The sequence below is a fragment of the Squalius cephalus genome (genome assembly GCF_949319135.1).
Source record: "Squalius cephalus genome assembly, chromosome: 3".
In the NCBI taxonomy this organism is placed as follows: domain Eukaryota; kingdom Metazoa; phylum Chordata; class Actinopteri; order Cypriniformes; family Leuciscidae; genus Squalius; species Squalius cephalus.
In genome coordinates this window covers 12,918,471-12,937,810 of record NC_137124.1, presented here as the reverse complement: position 1 = coordinate 12,937,810, position 19,340 = coordinate 12,918,471, and the positions used below count along the sequence as shown (strand labels likewise).

Below are 19,340 nucleotides of genomic sequence, written 5' to 3'. Positions count from 1 at the left end.
AATAACATACCAGAAAATAATGCCGCTGTTCCTGTGAAATTAATAAATTGAAAAAAATGCCTTCCTACCATTAATATAAAACACACTTTTACACACAATTTTATTTATTTATTTGATTGGCACTTTTAACTAAAAGGCTGGACTTCCTTTACCTTCAGCTGTCATGTTATGCATTACAACTTCATATCAGTGAGTGTTTTTGTACAGCAACATTTCAGATTTTTGTTTTTAAGACACCTTACAGTAAACACACTGACATTAGCATTTTAATTAGCCATTTGAGAATGATTCAGAGCAAAAGCAGAGTTAGCGTTAGACAGCTCAAAAACAGCACAAGAGTTAAACTTAAAGTTACACACACAACTTATCTGAACTCTTAATAGCACATACTAATTCACAACCTAATAAAGAACCAGTTAATTGTCCGAGCATGTTTCATGTCCCGTAAGGACGTCTGGGAGCTCGCCCTACTCCCAGAGCTGTATGACCTATATAGAATATTTATTTTCATCTTATTCCAATTTTAGCCCACAAATCATGCACTGTGAATGCAACTAACATAGTAACCTAAATATTAAATTTGAATTATTATTTTTTTGCTGTAGCACTCCTTTTGATGTTTGTTATTTCTGTAGCTATTTCATTTTTTTTTCCAGAGGAAATGTCTTTGTTCCTATATCCCAGATGGTTCATGGTAAAAAAGAGAAGGTAGGCCTATCTAAACTTATTCACATACGAAAAGCTAAATCTCTACTCCAGTAATAGATAGGATAGCACGTGTGACTAATTTTATAACTTTATTTTATTTTAGATATGAGCCTACGTGACACTATTGTGCAGTTGTTTTGAATTAGCCTACTTTTTTTCATGGCAGTTTATCATTGGCTTTGACTATTTCAGATTAATTATCCCTAAATGATACACAAAAACAAAATGCACTGTAATCAGACAAAAATATTTTGTGTAACTGGGTGATTCTCAGCCAGAATAAGCTGTAAACTGGACCAGACTGTATGTTTAGTCAACACAAACAAAGGTTTGGCTGGTTAGCATGTCCCTGTTTGCCCCTGCTGGTAGATATTGTAACTACACCATCTGAATTCATTTTTTCCCATTGACATCCTTCAAAATTAACTTTATTATTTATTTTATTTTATTTTTCTAACAAATATAAAATGGACTTATTTCCCTTGTCCATTGCTTTTGACAAACAGAATTTTTGTTTTACTTTAAGTTTCCTATGGCTTCAGATTTATTAGTCACATGGAATAAAGTTCAGATGACTGGATCAAATTTTATTTTCTTCAAGTCTTCCAGTCTTCCAATCTTCATGGATCCTGATCAATGGATCCTGAGCCAGCTGTCTTTGAGATGAAAGGGAGTGTTAACGGATATCTCTCTCCAGGTATTGCAGACTTCCTTGGACATAACCAACTTTCCCTCCCTGTGTTTTTTGTCTTTGTAATCTTTTTTTTTTTTACGTATTCACCATCTATATCTCTTTTGTAGTCCTTGTCCACTCTCTCTTTAAATAGCATGATCATATTATTTTACCCCTCACACACCCCTTGCCTGACACCCCTGTGTGTGTGTGTTTGTGCGTGTCTGTGTGCGTGTGCGTGTACACAGCCAGGTGCACTTTTTTTTTTTTTTTTTGAAAATGTAAAAATGCAGAAAGTTTTCTGTGGTGGGTATACGTTTAGGGGTAGAGTTAGTGTGAAGGGACAGAATATACCGTTTGTACCGTATAAAAACCATTACGTCTATTGAGAGTCCCCACAAATATAGCAAACCAGACGTGTGTGTGTGTATGTGTGTGTGTGTGTGTGTGTGTGTGTGTGTGTGTGTGTGTGTGTGTGTGTGTGTGTGTGTGTGTGTGTGTGCGCGCGTATATCTTGACTCCTGCGCTTCTAGCAACAAGCCCAGTAAAACTGTGATCATAAGCATAACTCTATAAATTAAACATAACAGTCTCCATTAACAAACACAACAGTAATAATGAATCAATGACTATTTACTTATTTTGTGTTGAAATGGAAATGAGGTATGAAAGAAATATATATTTTTTTTTTTGCATTAGAAAATATACTTCACCCAAAAATAATACAGTAATTATGTATTTTTATTTACCTACAATTTGAAACCCTAATGATATTTTTTCTTCCATGGCATGCGCACACACACACACACACACACACACACACACACACACACACACACACACACACACATACACTCTGTTGTGTTTTCATGTTTTATGGGGACTTTCCATAGGCATAATGAATTTACTGTACAAACTGTATATTCCATCCCCTTACACTGACCCTGACAAAAAAACATCACTTAGCATGATTTATAAGCTGTTTTCCTCATGGGGACCAAAACATTTCTCCACAAGGACAATGATTTTGGATATTGCCATCTTTGTGGAGACATTTTGTTTGACTAAAAACCAAAATGTTTGACTAAAAATTAAACCTGTGGTACCAAATATCAATATATATATTCAAACCAACTTTGCCCATAAATGGTGATCCTTGTCTTATTTTCAATGACTTTTGACCAGTCTGGCCCCACAGTAATTTTTAGCAGATGATTGCAGTCAGTTTCCCTCATAATGATTTCTGATTAGAAACTGTGTCTCTGTGTTGTATTTTCAGGCTGCAGCTCCATCTGAATTTTAGCACGGCAGATCTCGTGAGTATTCGCTCACACACTCCTGTATATACATAATGTAAATGCTGCAGTTCCCAGTATAATGAGCCCTTGTGTATACACATCTGGACGTACACACACACTTAGCTTCCTCTGTACAGACTAAGATTCAAGCTCCCCTGCTTGTGCTGCAAAAACAAGCAGCTCCCGTTGGAGGCCCGGAATAATGGCTCCATTTTTCTCTCTTACTCTCCCTCTCTTTCTGTTTCTTTTTTTTTCTCTCTAAGACGGGCCATTCTTTACATCCCATGAATACTGCATAAAGCTAGCCACGCGCCTACTAGTCCTCCGGGGCCTTCCCCAGACACAGGCAGGCAGGCCTAGGCCTACTCAAAGAGCTCTCTCGCCTTTATACTTGTGTAAAGCGTTCACACAGAGCCTACGGACTGCTCAGAATCTAAACCGGCAGAGCTGAGTTCATAACATGCAGTGAAGTGCAGGACAGGTTTGGCCAATTCTGTGTAAGTTTGTCTCAAGGCCACACATACATATTTATGCGGCCACATTGCACATGAATTGAAACAGACTTATATTTATTGAAGCCACTAAACTGCTTACATTATCATCTGAATCTCAACTGGAGACTGTAGAAATCTCCCACACAAAAACACTGCATGCTGAATAGAAATCCAAATGCAATGTAGTTTTTTCTTGCACCCTGAACAAAATTAATAACTTTTTTATGATGAAGAACATCAAACATGTTGGCCTTGTCATACTGCATGTTCATTTTAACATTAGCAATTTATACCATTTTTTGTTACTTCTTGTTGAATTTCCGGTGTCAGAAATGTTCATTCTCTAATAATGTTTGTTTTGCTTAAAACAAATTCAGTGTGACTGAATCAGAATAACATTGTGTATATATTATGACTTACATAAAAATATTAATCAGCACAACACTGATAATAATGGCTGCTGAAATTTTAGCTTTGCTATCACAGGAATAAAATACATTTTAAAATACATTAGGTCAGTTCTTTTAATAATAGTTCACAATATTGCTGTTTTTACAGTCTCTTGGTCAAATGAATGCAGCCTTCTTTTAAAAACATTAAAGGGGTGGTATAATGCCCTTTTCACAAGATGTAAAATAAGTCTTTGATGTCCCCAGAGTGTGTATGTGAAGTTTTAGCTCAAAAACCCCCACAGGTATGTTTATATAGCATGTTAAAATTGTCAATTTTTGACGGTGAGAAAAAAACGCACCGTTTTGTGTCTGTTCCTTTAAATGCAAATGAGCTGCTGCTCCCGGCACAGAGGGCGGAGCTTCAAGAGCTTGTGTCCTTTTACCTCACACAGACGTGCACTGAAAATTTCAAAAACTTTTAGCCTTTTATGTTCTAACCGGATTCAGACAATGATGGAGAGACTCAAGAAGAAGTGACAACATGTAAAAGCAACAGGACATTTCTGAATGGTTAGTTGATGATTTATGTAGCTTATGTGTAGTTATCTTTTAGTCATTGATTAGCATATTCTGTCTTGATAATCTATAAATCGTGTTCAGGGGGTGGGGTTTATGTAAATTCTAGGGTTGGTGATGTCACTAACCCGGGAGGAATGTCATGTAGTCCCTACCAACCGTTTGTTGTAGTCCTTAAAAAGCAATTTATTTAAAAGAAAATATCTCCCTTTGTTTTGAACTTTGAGCATTGTAACTTTGCAGATGTTGTTTATGCTCAAACAACATTACACACTAACTAAAGTTAAAAAAGTGAAATCAAATCTTGCTGGCCTGTGTATACAAACACACACACACACACAAACACATATGTGTTGTGTTTTCATGTTTTATGGGGACTTTCCATAGACATAATTTACATTATCGCTTTTATCCAAAGCGACTTACATTGCATTTCAAGGTACACATTTACATTCTTATCAGTTCTTGCTTTCCCTGGGAAATGAACCCATGACCAATGCTCTATACTGTTTGAGCTACAGGAAATAATGATTTTTATTCTGCACAAACTGTATATTCTATCCCCTTATACACTGACCCTAACCCCAAACCTACCCATCACAGAAAACCTTCTGCATTTTTACATTTTCAAAAAACATCTCGTAGTATATGATTTATGAGCTGTTTTCCTCATGGGGACCAAAAAAAGGACAAGGATTTCAGATATTGCCATCCTTGATTTTGTCTCCATAACGGGTTTACCCCCCCCCCCCCCCCCCCCCCCCCCCCCACACACACACACACACTATACGTATAAAGCATATAAATGTATTCATGTATCTCAGCTCCAGCAGCAGCTATTGCATGTGTTTCATTCCCTCTGAACAAAAACTCTTAAAAATATATGGATTTCCAGCAAATCCGTAAGAAAAACTACAGCCTCCCACATCAAGGTGAAAATTATACTATTGTAAGAGCCGCTGCTGAGTGAGTGATTGGAAACATGAGCTGCAGCTACATTACAAGGTAAATACTATTGTAAACTATACACACATGCATGTTGTTCTTTGCTTGTCTTTGTGATTCTTTTATGTCATCTGTATTTACTGTGGCTGTTTGAACTGACAGCATGCGAGTGTTTGTGTGTGTGAGAAAGCAAGGCAGAGCAGCGCTATAAGTCCAGATGTAACACATCAGTGAGCGGCAGAATTTGATTGTGTGCGATGGCCCTGAGGTTTTGAGACGCTACAGAGGCGTGTGCCACAGATACATGAGGTCATCAATTTAACAGACAGACTTTATTTGTCTGCTTCTCTCCCTTCCCGCTCTCAGTTTTTGCCCACGCACATAAACACATCTCCAGCAACTCATCAGCGCTCTCTCTCTTTTGCATTCATCTTTTTGTGCATGCGAGATATATGTTTTGTACTGTAAATCATAAACAGGCTTTTCATGTATTTCAGTAATCTGCTTCTCGGGTCCAGGAGAAGATCTGATTGGACCGAAGCACTGAGGAGGGTCATTCTCACTATAGGAGGTGCGTTTTCATATCTTCAGTAAATTTGTCTTAATAGATGAGATAAAATATCCACAATAATTGAAGATGAGACTCATATCGTTTAATTTATTTTCAATATGCCGAGTCGTCTTGCATAAAATGTTTCTTGAGCGGCAAATCAGCTTATTATAATGATTTCTGGAGGATCATGTGACACTGAAGACTGGAGTAATGATGCTGAAAATTCAGCTTTGCATCACAGCAATAAATTACTGCAGCACAGAAGAGACGTCTTTCAAAATCCTTTAAAAAATCGTACTGATCCTAAACTTTTGAACAGTAGTGCATTTAAAGATTTTGCAATAAACTTATATTAAACAATACTTTTGTATCGTACTGTTTCTGATTTGATTATGCCATGCTTCGTGGGACGAGGAGTTCATTCCATTATAATTTTTGATACATTAAATGCAGTATAATTCTTCTTTGGATAAAAACGAGTGCCAAATGCATAAAAAATGTAAAAATGTTGCCATTTTGTTTTCAGATGCTATGTATGGAAGGTAAGTGTGACTTTATATATTACAAGGTAACTTTATTTCTCACAATTGCAACTTTTTCTCATAATTGTGACTTTCTTATCTCACAATGTAACTATTCATTATTTATTTTAAGCTTTATCTTACCGTTAAACAAGATTCTATATACATTAACTAATAAAATGATTATTTTTTAAAGTAATAATTTAATTGGTTTGTCCTATTATTTATCCCATTATTTAACAGTGCCGTAGTGACATCATCCTCCATGAAGTGACATCATTTTGGTGTGAAAACAACACAAACGTCAGTCCTAGCAATTTTTTTATGAATTTCTTTCGCATTAGTTGGTATTTCACATTCCATCCAGCTAGGTAACATTACAGAAATCTGTATGATATCAACATTTCAAAAGAATATTACTGTCATGATTGACATTGTAATGAGCAGTGTTAATTTATTTGGTCTTGGCGGAATAAATCTGCTGCTCTATAGCAAGTACATTGACTTGCTTCTGCCGATACATTCACAGACATGAGCTGTGAGCATAAAAAACATGACATAACATAACATACATGAAATAACCCCCGTAGCAGATCAATACAGGTGGAGCTGGGGAAGGTAGAGGGTTTCTGAAAGCGCAACAGCAACCAATCAGCTGCCCTATGTAGATGTGATTGCTAACTAATTGAGTTAAGGACCTATCAGCCTGCGCTATCTAGATTTTCATGACAGAACTATGTATTTAAAAGATAGCACAATCAAGTCAACATATTTGTAAAACAATCCCTAATTTGTCAAAGGCTAATAACTTCAGCTCTTTATTTCCATCCTGTTATGCATTCAATCATTTTCTTGCCTTTATGTAAATAATCAATTTATTTAAAATGTTTCTGAAGTAAAAGAAAAACTAAATACAATATACATTTTTTTTTAGAGTTCAAATAGCAGGAATGACCCAGGAATGCTTTTACGAAAGCGCTATGAATAGCTCTCTAGCTCCAAAATATGACAGACAGAGTGGGAAAAGAAATAGAGATGAATTGGAAGCAGGCGAAGAGGGGCGGGAAATAGCTCTGCAGTGAGGAGTTGGCTAAAACATGGTAAATCATGGCCACGGGACAGCAACTAGGAATGCCATTGACAGGATATAAAACATTGCATGTACTCGACTGGCTCTCACTCATTCCACACACACACAATCACGCTGTCTGTGTTCCACATAATGAAGAGACCATCTACCATCTCCTCTCGAGATGGAATAGAGAGTTAAATGGAAGTGGGAAGAGAGGAAGGATGGGGGAAGGGAAGGAGATAGAGACAGATGCTGTGTAGTGATGGAGCAATTGGTAAATGGAAGCAGAGATATATATGACACACAGGAAGTAGTTCTGTTTCGAATTCAACACTGAATGACAACCATGACAAAATTAAATCCACATAAAGTGTAAAACTAAAGTGAAAGAGGTGTGAATCCCTTTTAGTATCATTCTGTGTGTGCAAAAGGAGTCATTCCTGAACTTGTGATTGTGATGTCCATAGTTTTTTTGGTATCTCCCAACTCTAGATGTTAACAGTGTTACCCATAATCCTGAAGAAAGCTCAAATATCAAAGGCACTGTCAGCGTGCAAAATATTATAAATATTGTAATATTGTGAAATGTTATTGTAAATTAAAATAACTTTTTTCTATTTGAATATATTTTAAAATGTAATTTATTCTTGTGATCAAAGCTGAATTTTCAGCATCATTACTCCAGTCTTCAGTGTCACATTCAGAAATCATTCTAATATGCTGATTTGCTGCTCAAGAAACATTTCATATTATTCTCAATGTTGAAAACAGTTCTGCTGCTTCATATTTTTGTGGAAACCGTGATACTTTTTTGTCAGGGTTATAGAATAGAAAGTTCAAAAGAACAGTGTTTTTTGAAATAGCAATATTTTGTAAAACTACAAATGTCTTTATTGTAATGCATCCTTGCTGAATAAAGTATTAATTACTTTTTTTATTTTTTTATTTAATGCCCCCCCAATTTTTTAACGGTTGTATATTTCAAGATTTTATTTCAAGTTTTTAAAATAGATTTTATACTGATAATTGATGACTATAAGTCATTTATATTGTACTGTTTCTATTAGATTATGCCATTCTTCATGAGATAAGTAGTTGCTGATTGATGAATTATGGTTTGGCACACTGAAAAGTGCTGTGATATAACCTTCGGAGTGAGTAGGGCACAGGGATGCTCTTCCGATTGGAATTTGCCATTTATACATTTATATTAACATTAATAATAGATGGAAAAAAAATTCCTTGAATAAAATCAGATCATTTAGATGTTTCTACACAAAGCACATTGTTTTAGGTTACCTGACAAATCATTTATAATTTAGGGGATTCACTCCGGTCGTCTCTGCCAAACCTTAGTCACCGCAGCGTTCATGTGGCCAAATAGCTCTAACGTTCATCCAAACAACTGAGAGCTCTGAGCTTTCAAGAAATTAAACAGTGCGGTTTGTTTGCTTTCATTCCAAATGAGTCTGAAATTTCATTAGAACCGAGAGCCCGAGAACATCGAGCCTCTCAATAGGCTTAACGGCACCCATGATTTCTCTTTTCTCGTTGAATATGGGGAGACTGTTAAAATATAATTAATGCGTTCTAAATCAAATTGGTTTTCATATTTGTTCCTTTCAAAATATAATGTGCAATCATAGAGTGCATGGGCCTGCAGTCTGATTTATTTGATTATTGGGAACAAATAAGACGTCAGCCTCGTGTGTTTCATTGCAGGCCTGTTGAGTGATTGAGAGGGATGAGAATGAATGTTTGACAAAGAGTGAAATAAAGACGCTACAGAGACAAACATCGCATGCCGCACACACACAATTCTCAGAGCAAAACACCATCAACAACCACAGCAGGGTGGAAAGCAATGAAACTGTGCTGCTAAAGCAAAGACTTCATGGTCCAGATATATCACACACTTCTATCTAAAGCTAAAAAATATATACATATATTCATGATTCACATGCATTATTCACATCAGAGACCATTTCATGTGGTATATCTGAGGCCATAAAGTCTAAATGCATTAGATTGCACGTGTATATATATATGGCCATCATGTAGTAAAAACACGGTTGGTTCACCACTGACTAAAATGAATGTTTCATCAGATGCCAGCATGATTACACATACTCTTTTGTCCAGATTGTCAAAGACACAGTTATATTTCAAGCCAAAATAAAAAGGAATTATATTTTGCATGAAGAAAATGAAGTCTATTGTAGGAATATTAAGATATTTTAATGTCAATTAAGTTGTTTCTTATATTTTATTTTAGTATTATATATTATATGAATGTGTTTTATCATCGCAATTAAGCAGATTCTGTTACATGTATGATCTGTGTTTCCCCCCTTCATTGTGTTTTTGGTTCAGTCCTGTGACCTCCATGATTGTTCTAATTAGTCATGTCTATCACCTGTGCATTGTCAATCACCTCATTACTTATCTCGTTAGTCTCTGTGTGTTTATACCTTGTGTTCTCCTTCAGTCTTTGCCAGTTATAGTCAATGTAAGCGTGCGTGTTTGGTGTTTTCCCTGAGAGTTTGGTTATTAAATGTTATTTCTACTTATTTCAACAGATTCTTGCCATACAAATCTATAAAAAATGTTTTATATGATTTTTTAAAAATTAAAATCAGCATAAATGCAACATGCTTCCATGATGTACTTAGCATTTAAATAGGCTACTTTTATTTAAACCAGGGTTCACCAATCTCGGTCCTGGAGGGCCGCTGTCCTGCAGAGTTTAGCTCCAACCAGCTCCAACACACCTGTTTGAAAGTTTCTAGTATGCCTAGTGAGACCTTGATTAGCTGGTTCAGGTGTGTTTAATTGGGGTTGGAGCTAAACTCTGCAGGACAGCGGCCCTCCAGGACCGAGATTGGTGAAACCCTGATTTAAACTGTATTTTTTTATATAAAGAAAATGTATTTTAGGGATTGAGGTAATATTATAAAAACATCTTTTTAAAATGCTTCTTTTTCTTTTTCTTTATGTATTTTCTGTGTTTTAAAAATGGGTACATTGGGTCAGACAGATTTTGTGAAATTCACCTCATTAGATTTTTCTCCTTGTTCTCTTTCAAAACCCAAACTTGGACTTTCTATGCCTTCAAACATGTCGAGCTGTCTTTGTTTCACATCGTAGTTGCTGTCAATATCCCATCTCTACAATAAACAACTTTTCTGTTCTTTCTTGTTTTGTCACACTTTCCGAGGCGATTGGGAGAGAGAGGGAAGATGGAGTGATTGATCCATCTCTGTGGTTTAGCATTAGCGCAGGGGAAAGATGGGACTGACAGTTCAGCATCTTTGAAGAGAATCAACTTTACTCTGGATTCAAAAAAATTTCGCACATCCATCCACTCTTGTGTGAAGAGGATAAGGTGTTTTGTTCGAATGCCACTTGCACCTTAGTGAAAGAGCAACTTCAATATCATGAGAGCTGTCTTTATAAGATGTTGGCCTACTGTTACAGAACAACAGACTTTTGAAAACCCTGTCAAAACATGACAAGGCCAATCCACGTATTGTAGAAGCAGCATTGTGATGCTGTTAGTTCTCACCCTGATCAGTGCTCCAGTTCTCCATGACTTAGGAAAGGTAATACTTGTAGCCTCCACCTTTGGACCCACAGGCGCAGAGCTGTCAAAGCCACAATGAACGAAAGACCTGGGTTAAACTTTTCAAATGGAACCTGATATTTTACAAATATAGGGCCTACACTACAGTACAAAAGTTTCGTTTTTTCAATGTTTTTGAAAGAAGTTTCTTATACTCACCAACAAGGCTGCATTTATTTGATCAAAAATATACAAAAAGCATTTTTCAGCATCATCTTCAATGTCACATGATCCTGTAGAAAAGAAACACTTATCATCAATGTTAAAAACAGCCGTGCTGCTTAATATTTTTTTAAAAACAATGATATACATATTTTTTCAGGATTATTTAATGAAAATTCAAAAGAACAGCATTTGAAGTCTTTACTGCCACTTTAGATCGATTTTATGTCGTTTCTGAATAAAAGTATTAATTTATTTTTGGTAACCTTTGGAATGGTAGTGTTAATGTACTAAAATGTTGAAAATATATCAACATGTAAATAATGTTTCATTGTTTACATGAAAGTCAAGATTATAATAATATTTATTTATGTTTAAAAAAGAAACTTTTATAATTTATACTTTTAACTTGGCATTGTGTACTATGAAGATGTAGATGTTACCCATTTGTAAAGGCTGCACTATACAATATTTTCCCAGATTGTTGCACATATTTGCAGTCTGGACAAGACAACGCTAGTTGCCGGAAGTCAGAGCCAGTCTCTGATGGATATGAAGCATGTACACAGTTCAGTGTTTGGCTGCTTACAGTCGGGCAGTCAGCCCCTGCTGGTACATAATGTAATGACACCATATTGGTTCTCTACTGATGGCCATTCAAAATTAGCTGTGTATTCTAAAGAAGTCTTTTTTTGCAGGCAACAATGCAAATATTTCATTATGGAAAAAGATAGGAAATTATAGGGAAAATGGTTCTTTAGATTATTAAATAGTTCTTCACACTAAGAAAAATTGTTCTTTTATGAACTGATCACTGAAAGGTTCTTTGGGGAACCAAAAAATGGTTCTTCTATGGCGAAACCCTCCTTTGGAACCTTTATTTTTTAAGAGTGCTGTCACTATTGAAGGGTTTTGTGTGCATTCAGACATCAGTCAATCAGTGCCATCATGATGTCATTTTGGCTCCAGAATGATTAGACATGTGACCTTTTGTGGCTCAGGTGACTGGCTCAAAAAAAAAAAAAAAATTAGGCTGCGTCCATAATCGCATACTCTCTTCAGGTACTTCATGATCGCTAAAAAAGTATGTTCTCTATAGTATGAAAGTAATATGGACGTACATTCATCATGCTGTCGTTATCATGTTACCTATACCAGCTTCAGTTGTGTCGCTTCATTGCCATTCACAAACCTTCTCCCTTGGCCTCATGGGTTAGTACAGTGTCCATTGAATGCATGCATTGCTGGAAGCAGTAGGTCATCCGGGTCATTTTTGCCTACTCTTTTATGAGTACTGTGAATTCTGGCATACTTCTTTTATCACATACTGTTTTTCGCCTACAATATAGTAGGGAAGTATGCGATTTCGGATTAACAAAGATGCAAGTTATGTGCTTCCTTGAATAGGTGAATAGGAATGTTCTCAGATAGTTTTTTTTCCCATGTATTACAGAATTGTTTAAAATTTCATGTTTTAACTTAGATTTAAAAAATGAATTCATTTGACTGAAATGAATTCAGCCAGTCATGCAGTGAAATATCATATGAAATTCAATTGTTTTATTTTTCTCTTCGTTTTTAGTTCCCTATTGTTCTGATTTCCTATTCCAAAGAGTGATATGTGTGATCGACAAAAAGCTGTGTGCCTGTTTGTCCAGGGATAGCAACTTGATAGCAATCTATCCGAGAGCCCCTTGTGCCCCTGCTGCTAGATTTGGGTTAAGTGAAAATCACCCACCTCTCGTCACACAGAATCTATCCCATGCACCCTCCCGGTTAATATGGCTTTTATTCCATTATCATTTTCATGGAGTCATTTTGCCCCTCTTTTATAGAAGGTCATAAAATATATAGTGAATTTTTTAAGCATTCTGCATAACATTTACATTTTCTATTGTATAGATGTGATCAGGGGAAGGAGACTGAATAAAACATTCATGTCAGAGGCCATTTCTTCATTGACATTTGAAGCTGTATCTATCATCTCTCTCTCTCTCTCTCTCTCCTCTCTCTCTCTCTCTCTCTCTCTCTCTCTCTCTCTCTCTCTCTCTCTCTCTCTCTCTCTCTCTCTCTCGCTCTCTCTCTCTCTCTCTCTCTCTCTCTCGTGCAGGCAGGGGAAAAAATGATGGTGCAGTGTTTAACGGCGCTCTCCGCAAATAAAATTCCCACCCTGCCTTCACATTATTGCCCGCTGGCTAGTCGATGAAAACACATTTTCCAGAGATTAGAGAAAAGTCAAATAGAAATGTTGCTTATTGTGAAAGGTTTGTCTGTATGAGTGTGTGGGTTTGTGAAAATTGAAACAATGTCAGTGAAAAATCCACATTTCAAAGATCCACCTTCTTGCAGGACACAAGTAACGGTGACGCACAGTGTCCAATGCCATCATTTCACTTAGCAATGGATTAAGTGTGATTTCGACACTGAAAGCACACAAAACTAAATTCAAAATTAAGGGCTTTCATTCTGAGTAATTACTATTTTTTAATTAACCTTGCCATGAATATTCTTTGGGGCTTAGAGACAATAAGGACCTTCTTTTGGATATGGCATTCAGATCTGAATATAGGCTGCCAGGTAAGATTGGAGTCTTATTTTCTTTTAAAATTTAATATTCAATCACTGCAAATGATTTTGCCACAATAATATTTGACATGTGTGAACTGATTTGATTGGTTTGAGTTTTCCAAGGTAGCAAGGGCAAATGATTTTCTGATGTTGAATGGGAAAAGCTTAAGATCAAGCCGACATGCTTATTGCAACAAATTATAAGGTTTATATTTACAAAGCACTAACTGAACATCTAATATATAATCTACACATTTAAAGTTTCTAAATCAAATTTTAAATAAATTGTGCCACAAAGTTTATGACCAACGGTAAGATTAAAATCCTTTATTAAAACTCTAATCCAATTTCAATGCTCTGGCATGCTAACTAAAACTAATTTTCAAATTAAATGGTCCTATGTACAGACCACTTCTAAAAAGCATCTTCATTTGACTGTCTCAACTAGAACATTTTTCAAAACAATTCCATATAAAGTTGCTAAATCAAATGTCAGATGAAATGTTCATTTATGACCTGATTTTTTATATATACATGTTTTGATTTCTTTAATTAAAACATTAAAAGTTTTTGAGAAATTCTATATGCAGTTGTTCTTTAGAGCTCTACACTAATATCTCTCTCACACACATCTAGGCCTACACACTTATTGAGTTTTAGCAGAAGTTTTTTTTTTTAATTCTATATATTATTCTTATTCTGACACCCACAAGTCCAACAAACTGAACCTGCCACTCACTAACACCTTTAATTGATATGTCATAATGCATGTCCTATAATGGTGTTATAAATTAAAGTCACCATGAAATCAAAATTGACTATTATTATTTTTATGGAATATTGCAGTGATTATCAAAAATCATTTATCCGTGCATATCATTTTATGTATTTTACATTCATGTGCCCTCATAATCTTTAATCAAAATAACTTGCAGTGACATCTCTTCTCTGATTACACGTTTACTGGCGTGGGTGCGGAACAACCTGTAACTCACATGAGTTCGACCAATAGCAAACCACAACCATCTAATCAATTCCCCATGAAAAAAAATCAAGTCCCGCCAAACATTTTTTCTTGTTCGAAATGCCATTTCACTAGATATATCACAATAGGAAGAAAAGACTCCTATGGCAATTTCCATTTCATCCTGACTTCAGATCAGAAACAATTGTATCCAATGAAAAGAGGGTTTAATTCTCTGTTCACATTTTACCATTAACACAGAGTGTTGGGATAAGAATGGACCTGACATTACACACAAAGAGCAGTATGGAAAATGTGGCTGTAGATAATTCATCAAAAAAGTAGCCCTTTTTACCTGACTTCACCCTACAAAATAAATTAAATTAAGACCCTTTTCAGTCAGTCATAGGCTAAAAACTTTGCAAACATCACTTGATTTTGACAGAAACAAAGACCCCGACCCCACGGCTCTACCACACAGTGTAAAGCAAATCATAGTGTCTTCTTTAAAATGAAAACTAAATTAGCACTTCCTCAAGGTCCTCTCAGGTTTGCTTAAAACACTGCAATAAAATGTAACCCTCAAAACAAAGGACGCTGCAGAAAGACGCGAAAATAAGCAGCAGAAGAGGGTCTCTCCTCTCCACGTGTGAACGCATATCATGGCAGACTCTTTTGAGGGAGGGGAGGAGTAACCACACACACATACATACTCGCTCCGCCATGCTAGTACGGAGGCTATGCTCTCGTCGCTGCTCTCTGACCCCAGTGGCAGTCCTTTCTTCCTCCACTGCGGTCTAGACTCACTCCCCCTCTCCGCCTGTCAGAGCGAGGCTCGCCGCCTGCCTGCGCTGCTTTTCCCGCGTGTCTCCGTCAGCTCGCCGGAGGGTCTCCAAGGGTCGAGGGTCCTGCCCCTGCCCGGCTCCGAGTGCCACCTCTTCGGCTACCGACATCTGCATTCCCCGGCGTGCATGGAGCAACATCTTTAGAGGTGGGCGAGAGAGAAAGAGACGCTTTCAGCCTCTTCTTGTGTGTTATGCAGCTTGTAAATGTACGCTTAGACAGGGAGCGAGAAAAAAAAAAAAAGACACAAAAGGGTTAGAGGTGGCTTGTCATTGAGCGGCGGTGTCAGCGCGGCCACTCACCCGGGGAACGATCACCCTCCGCGGCGAGTGTGTTAGACACATTTACACACGAGTTTGCGTGTTTTTACTCGAAATGTCGGAGATATTGTAGTCGGGGTGATGTAGGTTCAACTTGATCTCTTTTGCTCTCTCTCTCTAAAGAGTGTAGCCTGCACTTGAGACATGATTTCCAACCTTTATTTTGATCGTTCCCTCGCATTGTTCAGCCGGAAGCAGTAGAGTTGAGCGCAAATAAATATCACGCGCGTATGTAGACGTTATTTATTAAACGCAACGGCAGGTTTTTACGCAGCTAAGCTAGTGGTTGCTAGCTAGCTGAGGTGAGGAAAGCGATTTTTTTTGCATAATATGTGGAGTAATGAGGATGATTATAGTTTTTTGCAAAATTGGGCATTTTCAAAAACCTTTTTTTTTTTTTTTACATGAAACAAATTGGTATATTACCCGTGGAGTTATTTGTAAATTAGTGTAAATAGTTTGACGTAAAATATTAAAATAACTTAATTACATATGTACGTGACAGGGAAATACTGTATTCCATACTAATTTTGTTTTTAAAAACTGAAGTTTACAGCATACCGTATAATGTAGCCTATATGATAGTAGCCTACTTATTATGAACTTATTTCTAATTATTTTGTCATTTGTACTATGTCATTTGTACAGTACTGTAGATTTAATTACAGTAAACACAATTAACTACAGTCTGTTACAGTTGAATGAAAAAGTGAAATATTTTGGCTTTTTGCAAAATAATAGGTAATAATAATATGTAGTAAAGCTACAGAAATATTGAACAGAGGACAGGAAAACAAGACTCATAAATTATACAAGACGCATAAATAATTCATAAATTAAAAAAAAGAACAAAATACATCATTCAGAATTCATTTGCATCACATATTAACAGTTAAATGCCTTCAGTCCTTTACATATTTAAAAATTTTATATTTAGTAGAATAATGTGAATGTGATTTTTGCACTTGCCTTGCTGGTACAGATAACACGGAGAGACCAGCATCACTTTTAACTCATTTCTTTAGGATGTGAGATAATGGGTTGCCTCATTAAGAGTAAGGTGTCAAAGCTAATCGTGTGCAGTAAACCAGTAGGCTATTTCATAAGAAAACTCAAAAACATTCTCTGTGGCAGGTGTTACTTAGCAAATTCAGTGATTATTACTGCTTTTAAGTATGCAGTAAAATAATGAATCTCTGTATTTTCCTATATATATATACAGTATATAAATAGGCTAAGGCTATATTTTTTTCAAAGAATAAAATACAAACTGACAGCAATGTACTACAGTTTTTTAAAGTAAACATGTTTACACATCATTTTGAGTTAGTGAATGAAAGTAGTTTTGAGAGGGTTGGATGGAGTAGTTCAGGGGTTGGTCATGGTTAACTGGCCCTCAATATGGCTAAAGAGCTGGAGATGTGAACTGCTCACCTTTCTGTTTCTCAGCGTTTTCTTTTGTTTTGGTCTCAACACTTTTGCTCTATTTAATTTATTTTTTTTTGGATCGTAAACACTGTAAGATTCATCTGTCATTAGACATTATGTTTAGGTTTTGGTCAAGTTTGTAACTGCACACATGTTGAGTTTGGATGAGTTCAACTTGATGAGTGATCATGAATTTTTCATTTGTGTGTTTGTTTTTAATAATAAGAGTGACATCATTACAGCATAACGTTCTTTCAGTTGTTTTATCATAAGTTTATAGTGGAAATATTATGAAAAATATCATAAACTATAATTAGAAATGAGATGTTTCCCTGAAAACAGATATTTAAGCAGATGTATTCTAGAAAATAGAATTGATATCCACTGTTATGAAATGTTTTCTTGTGTAACCTAAATGTGTGTTACATGTGTAAAAATATATGTCAAAAATATGACCCGACAACACCAACAAAAGTGATTTTTCAGGTAGAAAAAGCTGTTTAATGTAACAAATGCACAGTGAAGGTATTATAACATTTATTTGAAAAGTAAGTAATCCACATGTAAAGAATATAAAACACTTAAATAATAAGACAAAAGCAAATCTTTCACATAATTAAAATTTTTGTAGTTATTTGCTCTTTTCCATGTTGGTCCTTGTTTTAAAATCTTTTTTTTCTTCTGTATTGCTCATACAGCATCTTTTTCTGTCGCTTTTTCTTTACAGATAGTATCTTGTCCTCCTCATCGGCACTATCAAGGGTTCTTTTCCGTGTTTAAGTGGTGGTTCTGAAGGATGCTGACTGTGTGGGTCGCTCCAGGGTCCTGGTGAAGTGTCTCATGTGTGACGTGGAGAAAGAATGGCCCACGGAATGCCGTCACAAGGCAAAGTGACCATCTCGGTGGACGAGTACAGCTCCAACCCCACGCAGGCCTTCACCCACTACAACATTAACCAGAGCCGCTTTCAACCGCCACACGTGCATATGTGAGTAACAAGGGACAATGGCGCAGAAATGCAAATTTTCTTTATACATTCTCTTCATGTTTTTGATTCAATTTAGTTTTGTGCTCACTTTGAAGTGAAAAAAACTGTTTTCCTAATCTGTCAGGCTCGCAGTATCGCACTAGCCTTATATGTCTAACATGGTGTTTGGTCCTGAATAAGCAAACTTTGTAATCGGTTTGGACTGCATCAGACACAAGATATCTTTAATAGCATAATGGTCTACTAGGGTCAGACAGAAATAGATAGTTACTATTACAATTTTCAGGCTCTTGGTTTTAATATTGACTTCAGCTGTGGCACAGTATTACATATTTCAGGTGAAACGTACACCGAATGCTTTGTCAAATGCATTTTCATGCGCTGCATTATGTGCAATTTAAAACCAGATTGTTCACTCCACGTGTAGTGGTTTGTGGTTTGGAGGAAAAAGTCTGACATGCTGTTCGAGCATTATTCACATTCATGGTAGCATATTCATTCATCTCGGTTTTGGCTAACTCTTCTAGACTATTGAATATGGTGTTATTTGCAAAGCTTTTACATTACTCCAGTTCTCATTGTCTGTTTGATGGGACAATAACTTGGCACAATCCATTCAGCCAAAGTATAACCGAGCCGTTTTAATACAGCAAGTGTTTTTGAGCTGTAACATGATGAAGATTAAAAAGGCTGCATCATTATTTAAAGCCATTGGTGTTTGCATCACCCATAGTGTAATGTCCTCAATGCAGGCTGTGACTCCTTTCTAGTAGCAGTCCTCTCGTCCACTGCTTTCTCCTTAATCACCTCATTGCTTATAGAGCAGTGTGTTCTGGGAAAGCAAAGGCTTGTTTAGATTGGGGAGATAATGATCGTGTTTACCAGAGGCTTGCGTTGCTGAACATAAACACACAACTGCACATTCGCTTGAAGAAACGGGGGGCGATTAGAAAAGGCCCTTTTTCATCATGTTTTGGGTTTCTAGTCAACATGCACTTTGACTTGCTTTGCTTTAAAGTCCGGAAGTTGCAACCGACTTCACTTCAGTGTTGTTGTGGCGTATTTCCAAGTGAAGCGGAATATTGAATAGAGGGCAGGGTTTTACTTTAGCGCACCTCCTCTTCATCCCTCGCTCATAGCAGACTGATGGTTGGAGGGGAGTGGTTAAGGGTATTCAAGCCAAGCCGTCAAACTGACATCATCAGAGAAGGAA

General features: G+C 36.5%; 1 protein-coding gene across 2 annotated transcripts in view; it reads left to right on the top strand.

The window, feature by feature from the left end:
- The first annotated feature begins 15,225 nt into the window (after positions 1 to 15,225).
- The window catches only part of mpped2a (metallophosphoesterase domain containing 2a), a 58,196-nt gene continuing 54,081 nt past the window's right edge, over positions 15,226 to 19,340 (top strand). The window contains exons 1-2 of one of the 2 annotated variants that reach the window (XM_079867822.1): positions 15,226 to 15,539; positions 17,867 to 18,127. In XM_079867822.1, coding sequence (XP_079723948.1) covers positions 18,000 to 18,127 — 128 coding nt within the window. In that variant the 5' untranslated portion in view covers positions 15,226 to 15,539; positions 17,867 to 17,999. Of the gene's footprint in view, positions 15,540 to 15,991; positions 16,014 to 17,866; positions 18,128 to 19,340 lie in introns of those variants that run through there. The other variant, XM_079867823.1, reaches the window with a different exon arrangement.